The sequence below is a fragment of the Zootoca vivipara genome, chromosome 7 (assembly GCF_963506605.1).
Source record: "Zootoca vivipara chromosome 7, rZooViv1.1, whole genome shotgun sequence".
NCBI lineage: Eukaryota > Metazoa > Chordata > Lepidosauria > Squamata > Lacertidae > Zootoca > Zootoca vivipara.
In genome coordinates this window covers 66321530-66343453 of record NC_083282.1, presented here as the reverse complement: position 1 = coordinate 66343453, position 21924 = coordinate 66321530, and the positions used below count along the sequence as shown (strand labels likewise).

Below are 21924 nucleotides of genomic sequence, written 5' to 3'. Positions count from 1 at the left end.
AAAGCCACACACAGTTATTTGTCTTTCCCATGTAAAGAGCAAAAGCTACAAGGGATGATGATGATAAAAATTAATAAAAAATGGGATTATGGAAAAAGAAAAAAATGACTGCAATTAAAGAGAAGCTACTAGTTCCTACTTACAAGATTTATAAGAAAGAAGAATTTGGATAAAAGATGCTGCAAGATAATAGAAATAAAATGGAAACAAATCAAAGGACAGCAGTAGTTATAAAATACTTTAAAGATGGTGAAACTGTAACAACAAGTTAAGCAGCTTATTGAAAAACTGATTCAAAGCTTATGATCTTATAGGCTTGTTAAACACACAGGAAATTAGCATTAGGGTCTAAAATTATGATTTCATGCAGAACAATGAACAAAAGTTAGAAAAAATATACTGCTGTAAGGGTTAGGTATCTATATTAATGTACAATCAATATTTGTAGTAGGAATATTGCCCCTTCACAATTCAGGCAGTATTTTGCTTTATTTTATATACCACCAGCTGAAAAGCTGCACTAGAAGGAAATCATTGGGGGTGGAGGAGAAAATAATACAAGTAACCAGCTCACCACTGTCTGATTATCCCACACATTACTTATCTGAAATTTCCAAACAGGAAGACCTTCAAGATGACCCAACCATTTCCTTTTAGTCAAAGGAAGTACAGGGTAGAATGGAACTCAGGCTTATCCCCACTTTGTGGAAAAGGGAAAGCGAGAAGATTGCAAATAATCTTAGAAACTCATTATTTCAGCCTGCTAGTTTCTTAGCTTAAAAACAGCCAAGTGCCTTGCTTGGCTTTGTAGATGGCATTGGAAGATTTTTTCCCATTGCAGTGTCAAATGTTTCACCAATCATGGAAAGGGATTCACGTGGGAGTGGGGAGGTATTGAGTTGAATTCAATGTTCGCCCTGTTCAGAAATTAATAGACATAGCTAATTTAGGTCCATTAATTTCAATGGCTCTACTATGGGTAAAACTTAGCTTGCTACAACCCATTGCTTGTTTTAAATTAATCCCAAATAACTATTTGTACAAAGAAGTTCCCACATGGATGGTAAACCTGTGGCCCTCCATATATTGTTGGGTTCTAACTCCTATCAACCCCCAGCCACCATGTCTATCAAGCAGGGATGATGGGAATTACATTCCAACATCTGGGCCACAGCTTCTTTTCTCCAAACCCCACCCCACCTGGCTTCAAATATTGTGTGAATGGCCATCTAGTTTATCTGCATTCTATCAAAGGGTTCCCTGCAACCCTTAAGAATATGAGAATAATTCAGATAGAAAGTGAGGGCTCTTCCTCTATTTCTTCAAGGGTTCTGTAATCTGTAGCTGCTGTCAACAGGTACCCTCCATATTCTACTTTGGAAGTGTTTTGAATTACCCTTCTACACCTCCTACCTACAGCAAAAGGCCAATGCTTCTTTTAAGCAACTGCTTGCTTTCTATTGGCCATAACCACTTGTCTATTCAGATGCAAGGGTTACAAAAAGACATCAACATCAGGGATTTCCCCCCCATCAATGCATGATTCATTTTCTAGATTACTGCTGAAGGGTCAAATGGCAAAGAATCCTTGAAGCAATTAAAATAAAGTAAAATAAAATAAAATAAAGGCTACACTGAAAGGGGAAAGCTTATTCCAAACAGTACATGATTATGCAAATGGGTAGACAGGTAACACTGCAAAGTGATGAAACACTCAACTTAAGTTTTCCACTACAATTCTGCTGGGGGGAAAGACACACAACTCTCACTAGATCAAAATATTGGAACAAAGTAATGTTCCAATTATAAAGGGAGATGGCATGGACAAAGTCCAAAAGTGGGTGTGACCAAACTATAGGAGTGGCGGTGGCCAATTTATTATTATTTATTTATCATCATAATCATCAATGACAAATTTAAAGTGGTCTTGGGGAGTTCTCCCCCCAAAACTGGCATTGCAGAATCACAGCAGGGAACCGTGGAGTTGGTCTGTTAATTTTTTTAAAAAAAGCTTTTTTAAAAATGAACAAATTTAGGGGGGCCTTGGAAGGTTACAAGTCTCCCTTTGTTTGTTTGTTTTAAATGAAGCCATAAGTTTGGGAAGCCTCAGAAGGCAGTGAGTGAGCACTCTCATTGTTTTGTAAGTTATAGATCTCATTCTTTGGGACAGGAAAGGGAGGAATGCTGGGTGAAGCCTCCCCATGTAAGAGGTGTGCTTGTTTCATATATACAATCTAAATTTCTGTGCTTTTCTGATGGCTTTAATGGCAGTCTGGGGTGAGAAGCCAGACTGGAAAAGAGGATTGAAGCCATCTGTTGTCAACAAAATTGTGGCTCCCTGTGAGGATGAATGAGAGGTGATTCTTGTGCACTTTAAGAGTATATGACCTAGCTGCTAGGTACGATGTGCGCTCTATAGAAAAAAAATTATGCACTTTATTTTCTAGCACTGCCATGTAGTAACTACTGGAAATGTTCATCATATCTGATTCTGGTTTATATGTTTTAACTTCCTGGTATCAATTTATATGCTTTAATGATTTAGAATTTATTCTATAATGAATTTAAAATGTTATAATATCCATATTATCAAGCTGAATCATTTGGACTGTCATATTTTTTTGAAGTGAATTTGCATTTGGAGTATTACTGAATGATGTATTTATTTGGAGGTTTTTGGTTGTCATATTGTGAGCGGCCCTGGGCACATTTATATGGAAAAGCAGCATACAAATTGAAACAAACAAATAATAAAGCATGGGGGTCTACCAATGGACCAGAGCCCCTTATCTAAGAACTAAGGAGATACAGGACTACAAAGTTGAGATAACACACAAGTGAAAATAATGAATCATGGACACGTGCTCGACAATACCCCATGGGCATGTTATATCAATAAATCTAGGACAGAGAAAGATGTGTGGCAATTTATCAAGAGTTCCCTATGCACCACATATTCCTTTGGAGAGTGAAAAACAAGATGCTACTGCTATTGCCTTGACAACATCAAAATAGAACTGTAATTATCCAATCAGATTTAGATGAAGTAATGAAATATGGCCAATACATAGAAAAGACAACATGGCTCTCAATGCTCTTGTAAACATGCCTCCCTAAAGCCACAGATTTCTCAATATAATCTGAGCGCTAGGAAAGCAAACTAAAGTGATACTTGCTAATACAATGCTGACATTTGCATTCTAATTGTTTTATATTTTCATCATACGATCAAACACTTGCAAAAGTGTTTTGTAACACTTTTAAATAAGCCTCAAGACCTCAAAAGAGAGAGAATAGAGCAACATGTGAAATTTTAGAGATGTGATTTCTATTTCAACCTAATAGTTAGTAATTCACAATTGTATATGATTTCTATTAAATCTATATGGTTAAGCGGACAACTCTAGAGGATGTAATATGTGGTTTTGCTTTGATTTCCTAAAGGCAACTGAGCTGCCCTTGTGCAAGCTCGGTGGAATACTGGAATTCGTTCTCCACAAAAGCTCCTTGCCAGGACACATGCCATTTGCCAGGACAGACATATATTTTTTCTACACACGTGGGAACAGACAGGCTGTAAGATGTTAATGAAAGTTATGTAAACTAGCTAGACTTGAAACCCCACCTTTACCACTAGTCCTTGCTATTATGAATTGTATTATTCAGATAGAACATTTCATGGCAGAGCAACAAGGAATTCAACTTTGGCATAATATGACCGTGACAACAAGCCTTTTTGTTTCCAGCAAAGAGCCCCAACACAACACATTTGCTGCAATGAACTCATTTATCTCAACTGAAGATCACCTCTGTCATGTGTCTAGGGATAGCTCCGAAAACGGAAATTAGGAAAACAATGAGAAAACAAAAAAAATGAAATTGGTGCAGTAGTTAGGGAGATTTGAAAGCTACAACTTACAGAACCCTTGAAGTATTTGACCAACCACTGGAATGCACATGCTTCACTGTGGGGCCATTTATGAAAACTAAACTAATATTTCTCAAAAGTAAAGTTAAACAAATACCAAATAATGCAGGCAGGTCCTGTTATGATGCATGCCTGCCACCCCTACTAATGAATTGCTTTAAGTGATTCATGGTAAGGGAAGTTGCTCCCAGAGTGGTGCTTTTTAATGCTTCCCTCGGCTTTATTATATTCTTCAGGCTAACAAATCTTAAATTTAGTTTCTGCAGTAACATTTGACCCAACCACAAATTAGCTACCTTATGCAGAAAGGCAAGAGGTTAGCATGATATTGGACATCAGTTAATCATGCTGCTTTGTCAGATTTCTGTTTTGGTTAGCCAGAGACGTTAATCTTGCAGGTAGGAAGTGCCAGCAAAGGAGGAAGGGAGTGTACAGAATGGAAAGACAATATTTACCAGTCATACTGCTGTCTCTGTTAATTCCATTATGGAGCTTACAGTGAACAAAGGCTGCATCAAATAGCCACGATCCAAAGAGGTTCAATATACTGTTGACCTTTGGCCTGTGGGGAGCAGGAAGCGGTCGAGGCTCAGAACTAGTCTGGTTTGGGCTAGATAGTGGAGAAGTGGAAGATGGCTGGTGTTGTACTTTGGAAGCATGAGCAGTGTTAGCCTATTGGAATGAGAGATGGAAATAATCCAATTAGAGAATAATTTTTAAAAAGTCATATGCTCAGCCATGTCTGGCAACACAATCTTCTCTTACGCAAAGCATACAAAATCATTGCTTTACTAAGCGTAAATACTCACTGTGCTGTTTTTCAGCATTGGCTTATTTACAGTTACAGCTCGATGCCTTCGGTTGTGAGGTGGAGTTGTGTTGACAGCTGTAGTCTGGGGCATGCTCAATCTATTTACTGGTGTGGGCGGAGCACTATCTGCCCGAGGCCTTGAAATACCTGAAAGAAAAAAGGGAATCTCAGCATTAAGTTCTTTTAAAATCCAACACACTGGGCATTTAAACAGCAAAATAGTAATGCACACATACCCATTAATTCCTCCCATACCAGCACCGGTGTTAAAAAATATATTGTTTTGAAATTAGTTTTTAGTTAAGATTGGAAAGTGATCAAGGAAAGTATTTCGGTAACTGCATACAAGACTGTTGCTTACCTTTCAAAAGGGAGCAACACGCACATTTGCACCTAAAAAGTGGGAAGAGTAAGAAGACCAACAGGAAGCAAAGAGGGGGGAAAGGCCACCTGAAAGCCACTTTCTTTCCAGCCATGTTATTGTCACTCTCAATTCATTTAGACCTAGCAGAAACAGGCTGCAGTTGATTTTTTTAAAAGGATAAATCTCTTTCCATTAAACTAAGATAGCTAAGGAATATAAGCTTAAGCCAAACTGTGGCTTAGTGCTACCAAGCAAGCATGCAGGTTCCGTGGGAAAAGACTACAACAGATTTCCTCCTCATCTAGTCTTGCTGCAAGTTTGGCCTAGCATGATGTCTAAATCCAGGCCCACAGCTTACCTCTCCCAGAAAAGCCTCCAGCTTGAGTCAGGCATAATGTTAAGCCAAACCATAGCTTAGTGCTAACAAGCAAACATGTGCATTCCTGGAACTTTGGTCCTGCTGCCACTGTGTTGCTGTGAGCTAACACACAGTTTGGCTTAGTAGCTCTTTGTCTAAGCCCTGATCCTGGTTTGTCTGCCCCTAGTGGAAGCCCTGTTCTCAACCTTCTGCAACTGGTGTATCAAATGGCCAAATTCTACTTCTGAAAGATGCTACTAACTGCTAGTGCACATTGTTTATAACGTTATTGTGTGCTACTCGGTAAAGAAGCATTTGTGCAACCGCTTGCACAAACAGAAATCACTAGTGAAACACCACAAATTCTAATTTCTTTTGTGCCACCATTACACTGGATATCACGTTTAATCCTTTGGAAAGCAAAATGACAGTAAAACAATATTTATTCTTTGAGAGGCAATTAGTTCAAACAGTTCTTTTAAAATAATTAATAGGCAGGCAAATGTTGATCTTATTCATATTTTGGAGGGCTCTCTACTCATTTATTGTAAGACAAGAAAAGTACACATACAGGGAATGGTGACACAGGTATTTGTAGTAGCAGAGATTAGTATAGAAGGTAAAGCTACTAAACAGGGTCCTGCAGTTTCGTATCTCTCATTTTGGTGAATTCTCATATATCACAGGCCCGCTGCCAACCTGACATTCCTCAAACCTATACTATCCTACACTCCCAGCTAAGTGCAAATAACATTGCAACATTACATAACAAGGCCTCAGTGCTCTCCTGCATCTCCCTCACAGGCAAATTATCCTCTTGGTTCTGTTTTCAACATTTCAGTATTACTCATGAGGGAGAAAAAAGTATCTGCATCAAGGTAAGCACTATTCATGATGCATGAAGGACTCAAGAGGTTTGTTAAATACCCACAGTTCTATAACATTTTCAGGTCACAAGTGATCCAACAGTTCTTCACTGACAAGCAGAATATCAGGGGAAAAACCTTAACTAATGGATAATAAGAGGACAGAGGCAATTTACAAGTGTGTGATTGGCAGTACTCTTCCATCTGCCTTGGTACAATGATTAGCACAATTGAAAAGGAACTGTGCTACATTTCATAAACATAAAGAAGCAGTATTCGGTTATGAGGAACAATTCATCCAAGAATTCAGACTTTGTTATTAAAAATAAAAAAATTAGATGGCCATGTTAATATGAATTATACGGTTTCCTCATAATTAAGAAGACGTGCTCTCTCTCTCATACTGCAACAGGCTTTAAACAGCATTCTTCAAAGTAGAAGGACCACACTGTTCAGTTTACTGTACTTTTCTTAAAGAGTCCACCTTCTCCAGCAGCTGGAAGAGGAGAAGAGGACAGAGTACAAAGAAAGAGCTGCGAGTGAGGGGGGAGGGCTTTTCCTACCTTTGGACCCTCTGGAAAACTCAGCAAGGCCTGCTATACCTGGAATTGGGTGTGGAGCATGCAGCGGATGGGGCACAGGTGTGGGCATCCTGAGGAAGTTCCATCCACCTTGGGCCTGCCCATAAAGAGCAAGTCTAGAATAAGAGACTAGGGCCATGTTCACTGTTTCCAAGAACTCTTCTCATTGTGAGACTTTTGTGGGTAAGCTGAGAGTTTGTTTGGACCCTAGATGAGAACCTGGAGGCTGAGAGGGAAGGTGTGTTAGGAGGGAAAGGAACTGATATCAATTTTTATATATATTAGTAACTTTTAATGTAACATTTTTATATGTAACTTTATTTTTGTAGTATTTTAAGTTGTCAGTTGTTGCTTTAGTTTTTGTACACTGCTTATAGATATATCTTTAATATATTAAGCAGTATAAAAATTAAATAATCAATTCTCCATAATCCAATATCCATCAGCCCAGCTTCAAGACAGAGATCATTTCATCACAGCTGTGTCATAAATCTGCATATAGACAAATCTCAGTAGATTTGGGTGGTATCCAATGCACATGTTCCATTAGCTCAAGGATTTACGCAACAGACTTTCCCCAGCCACTGCCCCCAGGTTGTCCCCAAATCTGCACAAAATGCTTGCCTTAACAGTGTGACTTACTTAGCACTACATTGGATTCAACCCCTTAATTGCAAGACCTCACATATTTAATCATGGACAAGGTATTAAAGTTATGTTTTTAAAATAGCACATGTCTGCTTGTTGCAGTGAGAGAGAGACTTATGCCAATATTGCAAGAGATACTAACAATTTGGGTGGTGGTTATTTTTTGAACGACCAACCTACTGTTCATATTTAAAATGTGTAACCCATAATGCTACAAACCAAGCAGATTTTTTGTTGCAAGAGTATCTGTATGCCAACCATTTTTTTTAAATAGAACTAGAAACTTTTGAAGCATTGTCTTTAAGAAGAACCACATCAATTTAATAGAAAATTTCTATCATGACAGAATACTGCAGCTTTCCAGGATTTGATGCAAACCCCAACCACTGTTAAAATCATCACCCCTGCCCCAGATTCTTGTCACCCAGGAGAGCCCAACAAGTTTGAATACCATATCTGGGTAATCTTTCACACCCACTGGTTGTAAAGACAGCAACTCCTGGAGAAAAAAGAAATTATATTGCTACTATATTATGTACTGCAATGGAAACATTTCCATAAAGCAGTTTTTCATGAAAATGAATTATTTAGTAAAAGCATTTATGGTTTCACAAGAATAGGCAGTTTTAATTAACACCAAACAGAACTGCTGAGAAATTCCTGAGAATGAAATTCTATCGGAGGTAACAAGTTGAAATAATGACAGATTTTAAGGCATCTAGCTGAACATATTATCAATTACTTTTCAGTACCTCTAAGCAACAGGAACGCAGGTGGCGCTGTGGTCTAAACCACAGAGCCTAGGGCTTGCCGATCAGAAGGTTGGCGGTTCGAATCCCCACGACGGGGTGAGCTCCCGTTGCTCGGTCCCAGCTCCTGCCAACCTACCAGTTCGAAAGCACGTCAAAGTGCAAGTAGATAAATAGGTACTGCTCCGGTGGGAAGGAAAACGGCATTTCTGTGCGCTGCTCTGGTTTGCCAGAAGCCGCTTAGTCATGCTGGCCACATGACCCTGAAGCTGTCTGCAGACAAACACCGGCTCCCTCGGCCTATAGAGCGAGATGAGCGCCACAAACCCAGAGTTGTCCATGACTGGACCTGACGGTCAGGGGTCCCTTTACCTTTACCTCTAAGCAAGATATGGGAGCCCTATTTAGGAATTTGTTTTGTTGGGAAGCACTCCAAAAAGGTATAGGGAAGGTTGCAGATCAAACCCCAATATCTTGTTGCAAGGGCCTCATTGCCCCCAAAGCTGTTCATCCAAACCTATTTTGAGATTGTGGGGTTGGATAGCTGAGAGGGGCAGATGGCACCAGAATTGGGAGCACAATTTGGTCCAGAAGTCACTGGTTCCCAACTGATGAAAATAGAATACAGTTGCTGCACAGATGACAAGGAGAACATAATGATTAACACAAACAGTCCTGCAGACAAACATCTGAAATAGTAGATGTACCGATACAAAGTATTAACATCTATTTAAGTTGCTTACAAAAGGCAAGTAACATCCTATAAATTAAGAGTAGAAAATGTTACCTAAAAATGCATCCACTAAGCAACTGATCCCACGCATAGCACGAAAGAATATTTGAGGCAGATGTTTAAGGCAGGGATACTGATTCAATTCCTGAGCCATTCCACTCACATTCAGGAACTGTTCCTGAAATTTGGGGGTTGAGCTTATAATTGCTGGATTACTCAAATCCACAGGATTACTACAAGGGAGAGAAAAGACTCTGTTTAATCATAATGCATTTAACAGATGTAAAAAGTATAATATACTAAATATTGAAATTTTTAAATGTTCATTTTTTTAAAAAAAAAAGCTCTACTACGAGTTAGGATGTCGAAAAACAAGCAACTTTTATAAGATTAAACAGACCAATTAAAAGATAGACAAATCATTGTACTATGTTTGCCACTTTTGAATATTCCACAAGTATCCACTTCCTATTATTATTTAGCTACCTTCTCTCACACTACTTTTCAAAGAAGTTGACAGCATCTGTTTATAAGAACACTACACCCAGCAAACAAAAATGTCTTTTGCAAATTAAATTTGCTATTAGCAGCAGTTACCCTGGGGCACATGATCTTTTCCTCCAGCTGAGGAGTATGAAATGAGACAGTATTGTGAGACCCCCATGCAACTGGAGAGACAAGGAAGCACTATAAGGTACATAAAAATAGGTTATTCAGCATGTGGAGCTGCTAAATTTCTGAAGGGAACCAAAATGAAGGGTATACAGAATTGCAAACGAAAAGTATTTGAAGCCATGAGTGAAATGTTGAAGGGTAAAACTGTACATGATATTCAGGAGAATAGTTGAAGACAAACAAGTATCAGGTACTAATTTCCAAAATGACTATCACATGCAAGCTAGACAGATCTAGGAACTGATCCTACTATGAGTTGGATCTTGTCATAGGCACCTGCGAAGCATTATCTGCCACAATATTATACACCCCTTCCACAACTAGGGCATCTGATTCCAATAAACCACACTCCCAAGAGGACTCATTCACATATATAACGTATCAAATTTTAATATATGCGCTAGTAACATTGCATGCTTTTTGTTATGTACAGTACCTCAGCATATGTAAAAAGCGAAACCAAGTCTGGGCAACACACTCATTATCCATTTCAGGAGGAATCAGACTAGCATCTTCATCAGGGATTTTAAAAGGTGGGAATGATGGCCCGTATGTAAAACGCAGCAATCTGGAGGAAAAGTCAGACTATCGGTGAGTTTGAAGTTCTGCACGATTTCACTCTGCCTAATTATAAATGATGCATCCATATTTCATTGGAGATATCTGCTTCCCTCTCACTATGGTGAAGCATGGGGCTTCCTCCAGGTTGGAATCCACCTCACTGGTGGAGGCCAGTGGAGAGAAGCCCATGTGTCACCCTAAACCATTCCCCAGCCATCACCATGAGATACTACATTTTTGACATGTGGTTTGCCCAGAAAGTATGCCATTTTCAACCTAATAAAGAGTTGAATTAATGCTGCAGTTTCCGCCTCCAAAAAAAGCTTATTCCAGATACAAATAGGGACAGCAGAGAAACCAAAATATGTGCAAAGAAGTGTTTTGTGCAAGTGAGACACAGAGCTTGTCATTTACTACATACAAAAGTGACAAGAAACAGCCATACCAGAAACAAATACCGTCTGGTTATGCCAGTTGTCAAAGAGTTCACGCTTTGGACCAGGATGTTAAACAAAGGAGAGCAAAAATGTTGAGAGCATTCTGTCAGCCACTGCCTTTCATTAAAATAAGATCAGATAGCTTGGGTCTATTTCAGGTCTTCCTTAAAAATAAACACACACACACACTGCAAAGAGCTCCTTCTCTCCACCTCAGTTCATTGGCCAACACTGATGCCAAGTTCTCAATGAGCTGGTAATCCCGAGCCAGAATGCAGGCTTCTCCCTGACATGACAATTTACTATGTGCAGCCATCCATTTTAAATATATGGTGGAGCATTCAATCATAGGAGCTCTGACCTATATTTTGAAATATTACTTCCCAGGCACAGGTTTTTGCCACCTCGGTAAGAACTAGGCCCAAGGACAAAGTTCATAACTTATTTTTAATACATGGGGCACAGTCAAACATAGTATCTGAGAGTGAAAAGCAGTCCCCCTTTTTGTGTAGCAAAATGATGGACTTGTGAGGGTGAAGGGAGAGATTCTACTAAAATACACTACATAAAAATGGAAATAACCACATTATTAGTGTACAGTGGCAGTCTGACATATGGGGGGGGGAGCAATAGGTTTTCAGCTACCTGGCTGTAAGGGCGCAGATTACTTTGCTCCATTGCTCCACCACTGCAGAATGATGCCTCCAGTTTGCTACCATCTCTTTGGCAGTTTTCCAATAAGGTGGTGTGGGGAAGCACCGGGAACAAGCTAACAACCAGACTTCAAACAGCACACCAATCAGCTTCTCTGCCAAATTCTCAGCAATACCGCCTACAAAAGAAATAAAACAGAGAAAAGGGCTTTAAAAAATACCTGTGAAGTTTCTTTTTATCATCATTGAAGAAGAATTTTCCAAATATTGCTTGGAGAAAAACAGCAATTGGATATTGGGGATCTTATCAAAATAAGCTGATGTGCAAAGTGTAAAATTATTTGAATGGATAAGTAAAGTTAAAATTGTCTCGGGTTTGTAGAATTTCCATGATTAAAAAGAATAATTACCTCAAATCCAATTCCTATTTTTAAATACCGGTATTAATATAAAAAAAGTACGGTAATTCATATATTAGGTAAAGGTAAAGGGACCCCTGACCATTAGGTCCAGTCGTGACCGACTCTGGGGTTGCTTGCTCATCTCGCATTATTGGCCGAGGGAGCTATAGCTTCCAGGTCATGTGGCCAGCATGACAAAGCCACTTCTGGCAAACCAGAGCAGCACACGGAAACGCCGTTTTCCTTCCCGCTGTAGCCGTACCTATTTATCTACTTGCACTTTGACGTGCTTTCGAACTGCTAGGTTGGCAGGAGCTGGGACCGAGCAACAGGAGCTCACCCCGTCGCAGGGATTCGAACCGCCAACCTTCTGATCGGCAAGCTCTAGGCTCTGTGGTTTAACCACAGCGCCACCTGGGTCCCTCAATTCATATATTATTAGATGGCACAGCTAAAGATCTATCATAGAGAACATCAAGAACACTCTATAGAATGTTCTTGCACTTAAAAATGTAAGTATTTCAAATTTAAGAACTGGGAGACAAAAAAAGAACAATCTAACCAGATGAAATATGGGAATGGATGTGGGGGGAAAGATCCTGTCTTAATTTATGCATGAATTCCAAAGCAATGCAGCACTGGTCACTATATGGCAGCCATAATTTATGCCTAAAGATTGCAAATATATTAGAAAACAGTAACAAGTGGATGCACACTTTACCAGCTTCTCAGTGCTAGACAAGATCCCCCCCCCCCGGTTGCAACCACCATCCCCCTGCCTGTCAAGCCCTGTGCCTCTTCTTTCTGAGCAAGCAGGCTTCAAGGGAAAGCAGGCAGAGAGGCAATATGTCAGGTCTGTGCACTGTTGTTTGAAGGCATATTGAATAGCTTTTAGGCTACATCCAACTTAGCAGAAAGAGGGATTTTTTGCTCGTTAGACTCTGAATGGCCAAGGCTCTCCAGGTACCTTGGCCATGCAGCTATCAAACAATCATAATCTTTCCTCCCATTTTTGAAGTTGGGAAAGAGCACTGCACAACTGCTGGCACAAGCTGTGCCTGCTACTTCAGCTTCACCATTACAAAAAAAATGGTAATACCCAGATAATACCCAAATTAAAAATTTCAGACCGATTTCTTTACTTAACAACGATTATAAAATATTTGCGAACCTATTGGCTAACAGAATGAAGCAGGAATTAGGGAATGTAATAAACAAAGATCAGTCGGGCTTTTTACCAAAAAGATACATGCATGAAAATTTAAGAAATGTTATTAACCTATTGGAACATCTTAGTGTAAAAATCGATAAAAAAGCCGCATTTCTACTGTTGGATGCCGAAAAGGCATTCGACAGAGTATCGTGGACCTTTATGAAAAATTGTGTGAATTTTCTCGGATTTGGAGAAAAAATAAACAATGGAATAGAGGCAATTTATAAGACCCAAACAGCTAAATTAATAATAAATAGTGAAATCTCGGGAGAGATAAACATCCAAAGAGGTACTAGGCAAGGCTGTCCTCTATCTCCACTTTTGTTCATATTGAGTCTTGAGTTTTTATTGGAAAATTTAAGAAAGAAGGAAGAAGCCAAAGGAATCAGAATTGGAGAAAATATTTATAAAACAAAAGCATTCGCAGATGACATCATCATTACAATTGAGGATCCGATAGAAAGCATCCCCCATGTATTGAAAGTAATAGATGATTACGGGAAATTATCGGGTTTCAAATTAAATATCAATAAGACAAATATGTTAATTAAAAACCTAACAAAACAAGAAATTGACGAATTAGAAGGGAAAGTGGGGTTAAAGGTGGTGGAAAAAGCAAAATATCTTGGGATTTGGATAACTAACAACACAAATAATTTAATAAAGGATAATTATTGTAGAATTTGGAAAGAAATAAAAAAGGATTTGGGAAATTGGGAACGATTAAATCTGTCATTGCTTGGTAGAATCGCGGCCGTAAAGATGAATATACTCCCTAAAATGATTTTTCTTTTTCAAATGATCCCTATTTTAGGCACGGGAAATAATATCTTCCAACAATGGAAGAAAGATTTAACGAAATTTATATGGAAACACAAACCTGCTAGAATAAAGTATAAACTTTTGATTGATACTAAAGCAAGAGGAGGCCTGGCATTGCCCGACCTCAATCTCTACCATGATGCGGCAGGTTTTGTGTGGTTAAAAGAATGGATTAAATTGGAAAATAACAAATTATTAGACTTGGAAGGGGTGGGGAATAAATTTGGATGGCATGCCTACCTGGTAGAGGATAAGGTCAGAGCGCATAAGGACTTCAACAACCATGTAATTAAAAGATCTCTCTTAAAAATCTGGACTAAATATAAAAGACTGTTGGAGCCTAAAACTCCCAGGTGGGCATCACCAATAGAAATAATCACAGTTAAAAAACTAAATTCTGGGGGAAAGAGGGGAAGTTATAGGGACCTATTAGAGGACAGAGATGGAGAAATTAAATTAAAAGAATATGGGGAGATAAAACACCAATTAAACGGATGGTATCAATATCACCAAATTCATAGTAAATTTAAAGAACACAAACAAAAATTAGGTTTTCTGGAAGAACCCTCTTTATTGGAAAAGAACTTAATACAACCGGAAATTAAAATCATTTCAAAGATGTATAATCTGCTGTTAGAATGGGAAACTAAAGATGAAATGGGCAAGGAGGTGATGACAAAATGGGCTATTGACATAGGGAAAAGCATACAGGTTGATCAATGGGAACGCTTATGGGAAACTACATGGAAATTTACAGCCTCAGAGGGAGTAAGAGAGAACATGGTCAAAATGTTCTATAGGTGGCACTTAACCCCTGTCAAAATTCACAAGATGTATAAGACCAAAGATAATCTATGTTGGAAGTGCAGGGGGGAAACAGGGACATACATGCATGCATGGTGGCACTGTGAGGGAATTAAAAAATTTTGGAATCAAGTTCTTAAAGAAATAAAAAAAATACTAAAATATAATATAAAGAAAAGCCCTGAATCCTTTCTCCTGGGGATTATAGATAGTACAATCAAGCCACAGGATGAGACATTGTTCTTGTACGCAACAGCAGCGGCGAGAACTCTGATCGCATCCTATTGGAAACAGAAAGAAATACCCAGCATACAGGAATGGCAGGAGAAATTATTAAGTTATTTGGACTTAGATAACTTGACTAATTCAATTAGAGGTCACCCTAAAAAAAAATTTCAACAAAATTGGGATAAATTTGGGGAGTACATGAAGGGACAGTGCCCCATGGTAAAGTCTTGGGTCTACTTCTAGCACCCCGTATTGAGCCAAAAGAAAATAAAACATATGGAGATGTGGGAAAGGAGAAATTCATTATCTTATTATTAGTATTATTATTCTATAATTTAAATGTTATTAATGTTATGAATCTGATACTTTATGAAATGGATATTGGACATGTGTATTGAATTATATCTAATGGGGAATGCGGTAATAGGAAAAAATATCTAGAGAAATCTGAGAATAGGGATAAGTGGGAGTCTTTAGTGGGAGTTTAGATAACATCGTTACGGTTTGTTTCTGGATGAGAATGACGAGATGAATGTATGTTTTCCCTTTTTCTTTCTTCTCTCTTTCTCTTTTCTTCTTTTCTCATTTGTCGTCCTTTATCTTTTTCCTCCTTTTTTTTCCCCTTTCCCTTTCTTTTCCCAATGCACCCTTCCCCCCTCTCCCCCCTTTTTCTTTTTTTTTCTTTACTATTACATAATTTATATGGTTTTGTATATTATAATTTATATGATTGTGTATGATTTTGTACGTTATGATTTATATGATTTTGTATATTTGAACTTATGTTTGGTATGATTGTGATCTCTGAGTATGTGTGGACTGTATTTTAATTTTAAATCCTAATAAAGTATTTAAAAAAAAATACAAAAAAAAGATGGCTGCTTTTCAGAGGGCGGCTCCATTCCCCATGACAGTGTTGAAGCCTAGAAATCACTGCCTAGAGCATCTCTGAATGAATAAACTAGAGGGAGTAAAAGGGCCTTAGCAACAACATGTCAGCAAAAGCGGCATCTGCTTTAAATGGTAATAGAAATGGAAGTATCATTCAATTCCTGCAGCAATTCCAAATTAAGAATTTAAACAGAATCAGAATTGGAGAATAATTATTTCAACACCATTCATTTCATGACAATAGTCCCTCTAAATTTTAAATGGTAGGAAAGAAAAAAGATAAGGTTCTTAAATTGTCACACTCAGGCCAAAGCCACACACTATAAACAGTTAAGGGGAAAAGGTAAAGACCCAAACCTTGCACTGTTGGAGCTGCCAGTAGAATATCATTAATCTGTAGTAGAAACAATAATAAAACCTCCCATGTTTCTCTAGACATAGTGCTTGACTCACGAGCCAATTTCTGGACAGCTTTCAAAACTTGCAGACATAGTTTAATCTGACTGGAACCCTGATCCTGCCTGTAAAAGAAGAAAAATATTACTTATGCCTGCATAAATAGAGTACTCCCCCACCGCTGTCAAAGATAAATTAGACAAGAGATTGGAGGCATTCTTACAATAGATGTTTTGCACCTCTAATAAGAATTGTTTTTAAATGAAGCTGGAGCTATCTTCATGCAATCTTAGAAAAGCCACTCATCTTCAAAAGATTTGCAAAACATCTAAATTCACAATAGACCAGTATAGTTTGTAATCCACCAGGTTGAACACAAACTACCAATCCCATATAGTGGGCCTAACAGGAGAACAATAAATCTCCTGTTCTCACTGTCCAGGACAGGCAGGAGCTACTCCTGTGGGCCAGAATACATGAGTGTTGGTTTGCATTAGGCTTGTTCAGGCTTGAGTTGAGGTAGCCTTATTGCAAATATAGTAAATTGTATCAGCTGAAGTGGAGCCCGAAGGGCAGCAAAATCTAAGTAAATGAATTGTGATGCTTGCATGCCAATATGAAAGCTGCCTGCAGCTTGTTTGCTCTTTGGTGGCCAGTGGCCAGTGGCCACCAGACTTCGCTAGAGCCAACAGGCAATGGATTGCCCTGACATTCACCCCCTGTCTACAGGGAAAACTGAATGGCAAACAGATTCTTGTTCTGCTTCTTGTTCAAGCCACTAGGCAGCCCTAGGTATCCCAATTGCCATGCAGTCTGTACAGGAGACACTGAAAATGCAGAGTCTGTGTTTCTGCATACCACAAGTACATCTGTGCATTCATACTGTTCACAGGACAATGGTATTCAAACTGCCTAATGCTCAGGATAGAGATTAATCCACATACTTAAAGCAGAAAGGCCATAAAAACGCACTTCCCTCCACCCTTATGATGTACCCAAAGCAAGAATTAATGCAGATGACCATTATATTTGAGAGTAACAAAATATTGTTATTGATAACCTATTTTTAGGGACTGTTCCCAATACTTCAAAATGTGTAGGGTATAGATTTTTAGAATAAATATTTTACATTCTCAGACAGCTTTCTTTTCTCTGTTCGTGGATTCCTGCTGCAGTAGAGACATACATTTTGCTTTTTTGTTGCTCAACAAATTTAAATGTTAACAAAAACAAAAAGGAAAGACAAATAAGCTTAAACTTCAATTGCACAAAATCCAGCAACAGAGATACGGGCATATAAAATTTGGATAATTTCAAAATGAACTTTTTATTCCAGCTTTGACATCTTCACCAGAGAGAGCATGCAACCTCTCAAATCCTTTTCTTTTTTTGCAGCTGCAAATCATGGACATATGCTTTCTTAAATACACAAGTATTAAAATCCAACCTCCAAAACAGCAGATTATGGGGCTCTTTTACCCTCCATGTTAATACAACAACAATTTTTTTAGCTACACTTCTAAATAAATGTCTGCTGGCTACTATTACACTTGGCTTGTAATCATGCTGCCAACATGAAATAATTCACTCTCCGCTGCTCTTACCTTGGTACAAATAGATTTTGTAGATGTTTGAGAATGCTCTGAATATAAAGGTTTGGTTCTTTAATAACAGGTAGAGGAATTGAGTCCTTAGGAAAGACCAGAGCCATAATCCAGTCTGTATACACATCAACACAGTGCTTTACAGTATCACCATCTAAAGGGAGGGTCAGTCCATAACAAACTACCTCCATGGTCCATTTTACCTAAGAGAAGAAGAAGTGGAAAGTTACATGACCATATTTTTAACGTGTCCCAATTTGGTCTTCCAAATGAAAACCGGCACCACAATACTATTAACACTAGAAATACAAAGGATACACAGTAAGAGATAACAGAAAATTCATCCTCTAACAACCGTATTATTTTAAATCTAGAAATACCATAGCATGTAGGCTTGGACTCTAAGATCCACCCGACTTTGGATCTTATACATGTCTACTCAGGAGTAAGTCCCACTCAGCTGAAGGGGGCTCCCAGTTAAGTGGGCACAGGATTGTTTTCTGTACCCTCATGCCCCACATACACTTGAAGACCTCAAAGAGCCTCTCGAGAAGGTAGGACCTACCCAAATAACATGAGATGGGATTCTGTTGGGAGAATCACCCAATATCAGGTAGATCATAAACTTCCTTAAGTTAAGTTGCCTTGACATTCAAGCCAGGCTGATCATGCCTATATCGTGTTGTGTGAGAGATAAGGTGCTTGCACACAGAGTTGCTGGGCCACTTTTTATAGTTAAACCCTTACAGGACGACTTCCAACATATCAAATATAATGAGCACTAAATCTAACTAAATTACTGCCATGTAACACAGCTTGCAAACCTGTGGTCCTTCAGATGGTGTTGGACTCCCTTCAGTACCAGCCAGTATGGCCAATGGTCAGGGATACAAAAGGTAGTCCAGCAACCTCTAGAAAGCCATAGGTTCCCCATCCCTACCATAAAAGAACAGTGCAATCAACAATAAAATACCAACAAACGCAGCTGTATAAGCAACACACAGTCTTACAAAAGAAAGAAAAACGCTTTTAAAGTATTTCAGCACCGAATCAAACCAGAACATCATAGAAACTATAAATGAGGAGGTTGTTCTAAACAAATGGGTCTTTATAGCCCTCTTAAATGCCTGTAATGATGAGACTACCTGTACTTCAACTGGGGAACTACAGGTTTTGCAGATGTATACTCACTTCTTTGTCTGTTTTCAGTAAACTTTCACTGCCAGCTGCTGATGGAGCATTCAAGACTTGGCCAAGGGGACGCACAACAGCATTTGCCACTTCTCTCCCCACATTGTCAGGATAGCTGTGAAGTACACTGGTGTGACCCTTATCATTTTGAAGTACAAGATGTAGGGACCTCCACTCTGAGTACATAATGCCTCTATACTGCAGAGTAGACTGTACCTGGAGAGGGGGGAAGGATAAAATAAGACTTAAAATTAATTTTAATTGATATTACATAGGTTACAAAGGACACTGTTTCCACAAAATATAGCCATGCATATTGCAAACACTTGGCACTAAGAAGTGCAACCCTTAGCCCAATGAAACGTATTGTTTTTCATGTGCGGATGCATATCTTGCAGTACAGAAGTTGCTGTTATTTTGCCACCCCTTGAACTTTTATCAGCTGACATAACTCTTCCCACTCACCATGGTTTATCCTTCAGTTTGCTTTAGTTGGAAAGCAGAACCAGCAAGCCTCTCTTACACTTAAGAATGTGCTTTTAATAGTTACTTTCCATTTTTATCCAGATTGTAACTTTGGTTCCTATTATGCCCACTGGAAACAGTTCATGCAACTGACAACACTGTAGTGCAATAATATTATTGTAGTGTCAGAGAATGTTGGCACTTCTTTCTCAACTATCACTCAGACCAGCAAAGAGCTTGAAATCTCTTCCGTGCAGAAAGCCATGCACTTCCACAAGTTTGCCATGGTGATTGGTTCTCATCACACATTTTAGCTTCACATTACTGAAAAATACTCAGAAGAGGCAGCACAGAAAAAGGAAGAAGTTGAACCTCAAAGAGACAGCAGTGCACCGTGTATCCCATGGAGGCAACTCCAAGCACCCCACACAAAATAAGTGCATGCTAAGGAACAGGCTAAGGTTAGGAGATAGACTTCATTCTGTATGTTACGTGAGTATTGCACTTTTAGGAGGCAGTTGCACATGACCTTCCACGTTTATCTTGGTTCTTCTCCCCCTTGCTGCTGTTCTGGGTTTCCCACAAAGGCCTATAAACCCTTCTCAAAGGCTAGACAGTGCACCCAGTTTAGTTGCCCACATTGAAGTAACTTCAGAGAGACTATATGGGAAGATGCAGTTGCTGCCATATTGAGAAATGAATGAAGGCTCTTTTATGCTGTTTTCAGTCTACATATGTTATTTGAGTATTTCAACTGAGGGGGGTTGTGGTTATTTTTGCTTTTGATGTGGTTTGCTGTATACCGTTAGCCCCTTTAAGCCATCTCCATTGAACCGGGGAAATGAAATAGAAATTTTAGTACTGTATAATGTACCGTAGATATAGAGGAGCATTGTAAAGCACCCTGGAATATTTATGAGGTGTGGTATATAAATGCCATAAATAAATAAAGAGCTGCTTTGTTTTGGCTTTAAGCCTTAGAAGAAACACTAGCTAATAGTTAAGGAAAGCTATTAAAATGGGATAATATGCCAGTGAATTTGCATTCACTCCAATAGAGTGCTGTATATAAAAGCTATAATGCATGTGTAGCATGGCCTACACCAGGCATCCCCAAACTGCGGCGCTCCAGATGTTATGGCCTACAACTCCCATGATCCCTAGCTAACAGGACCAGTGTTCGGGGAAGATGGGAATTGTAGTCCAAAACATCTGGAGGGTCGAAGTTTGGGGATGCCTGCCCTACGTTATGCTAGACATGGTCTATGCAATGATCAGCAGAACCTCATGAGTGCTGCATCGTATCCATGGAAAATGTAGCACAGTGACCAAATGTATTACAGTAGGTTATATACCTGGAACTTCACAAACAGCTCAACTAGTCATTTTGTGTTTCACGTGCTTATGCAAAAGGATATCTCTGTGATTCTGGTAGTCAAGTAGTGTGTACACATGCTACATTAAGAAAGCTGGTCTCAAAGAATGCTAATAAGCTGTGTTCATTCAGTGCCAGTCACTATGTTGACATAAAACTGGTTAACTTCTAAATATGGAAGTGGCAGAACTCAGGAATCCTTGGAACTTGCATCTTCCAATCTGGAAGCTCCAGCCCCTAATCTCAAGTGTATCTAAGCCTGCTCACTATGCTAGGCCATGTATATTAGAGAAGGAAACATATCAGAGGTACTATTTCCCCTACAAGTCTAAAAGAAAAATCTGTAGTAGTGAAATAGATTTTCTTCTTCTCTTGAATAGATGTCTATCTTCCACTCAGCACCAAAAGGAAAGAGTTGGCAGAAAGTGGGCTTTCAAACAGGACTGCCATAAAATAGGGAGGTGTGTATAAATAACATTTATCCACAGGGGGGAGGGAGCTGAACTAAAATTCTTTAGCAATATAATCTCCTCCCACAAATATATTCTTTCACCTTTATCACAGAGAAAGTACTGTATTCAGAACTAAGCTGATATGTTCAGAAGGATATCCTCCACTCCCACACACTTCCTAAGGAATCAACTTTTATTTCCTGGACAAGAAAATGGCTTACAGCTAGAAATTTCCTGAGTGGAAGAATAGGAAACGGTCACATGCTTGCCACTTCTCTGTCAGAAGTACTGTACATTGAGATGGTAGACATTTCAACTAGTTCAGGATAATGAAGTACTGTATAAAATGCTGCCTTCTGACAAGGAGAGAGAAGTCCCACCTCCAGCGGATCACTAAGGAGCAGGAGTAGACTTAGAGCAAGAATATTCATTTGGTCCAAGGTGGGGGAGCAAATTAAGACATTAACTAGGGGGAAAACCTTTTTAAAAAATTTCTTCTGCTTTGTACTTGCTGTCCTACTTGCAACCACTTCTTTTGGTTTTCATATGCATTTCTCAGATGAGAGGAGTCAGTTGTAGACAGGAGAGCTAAGCCTGTCATCTCTTTCTCTCTTTGAAGCCAGCTACTGTACTGTGATCCTTGAGTCTACAGTTGCCTCATTCTTCTCCACTCCCACTCTTATTCTTAGCAACTTCAATATCCATTTTGTCTCACATT

General features: G+C 39.0%; 1 protein-coding gene across 4 annotated transcripts in view; it reads right to left on the bottom strand.

Moving 5' to 3' along the window:
* The window catches only part of RALGAPB (Ral GTPase activating protein non-catalytic subunit beta), a 60157-nt gene that overhangs the window by 30295 nt on the left and 7938 nt on the right, over positions 1-21924 (bottom strand). For 2 of the 4 annotated variants that reach the window (XM_035121875.2, XM_035121874.2), the window contains exons 2-10: positions 18915-19130; positions 17724-17926; positions 16081-16244; positions 11357-11543; positions 10150-10281; positions 9093-9271; positions 8008-8055; positions 4738-4886; positions 4384-4600 (exon numbers count right to left, since the gene is read on the bottom strand). In XM_035121875.2, coding sequence (XP_034977766.2) covers positions 4384-4600; positions 4738-4886; positions 8008-8055; positions 9093-9271; positions 10150-10281; positions 11357-11543; positions 16081-16244; positions 17724-17926; positions 18915-19100 — 1465 coding nt within the window. In that variant the 5' untranslated portion in view covers positions 19101-19130. The remainder of the gene's footprint in view (positions 1-4383; positions 4601-4737; positions 4887-8007; positions 8056-9092; positions 9272-10149; positions 10282-11356; positions 11544-16080; positions 16245-17723; positions 17927-18914; positions 19131-21924) is intronic. The other 2 variants (XM_035121877.2, XM_035121876.2) reach the window with 1 other exon arrangement.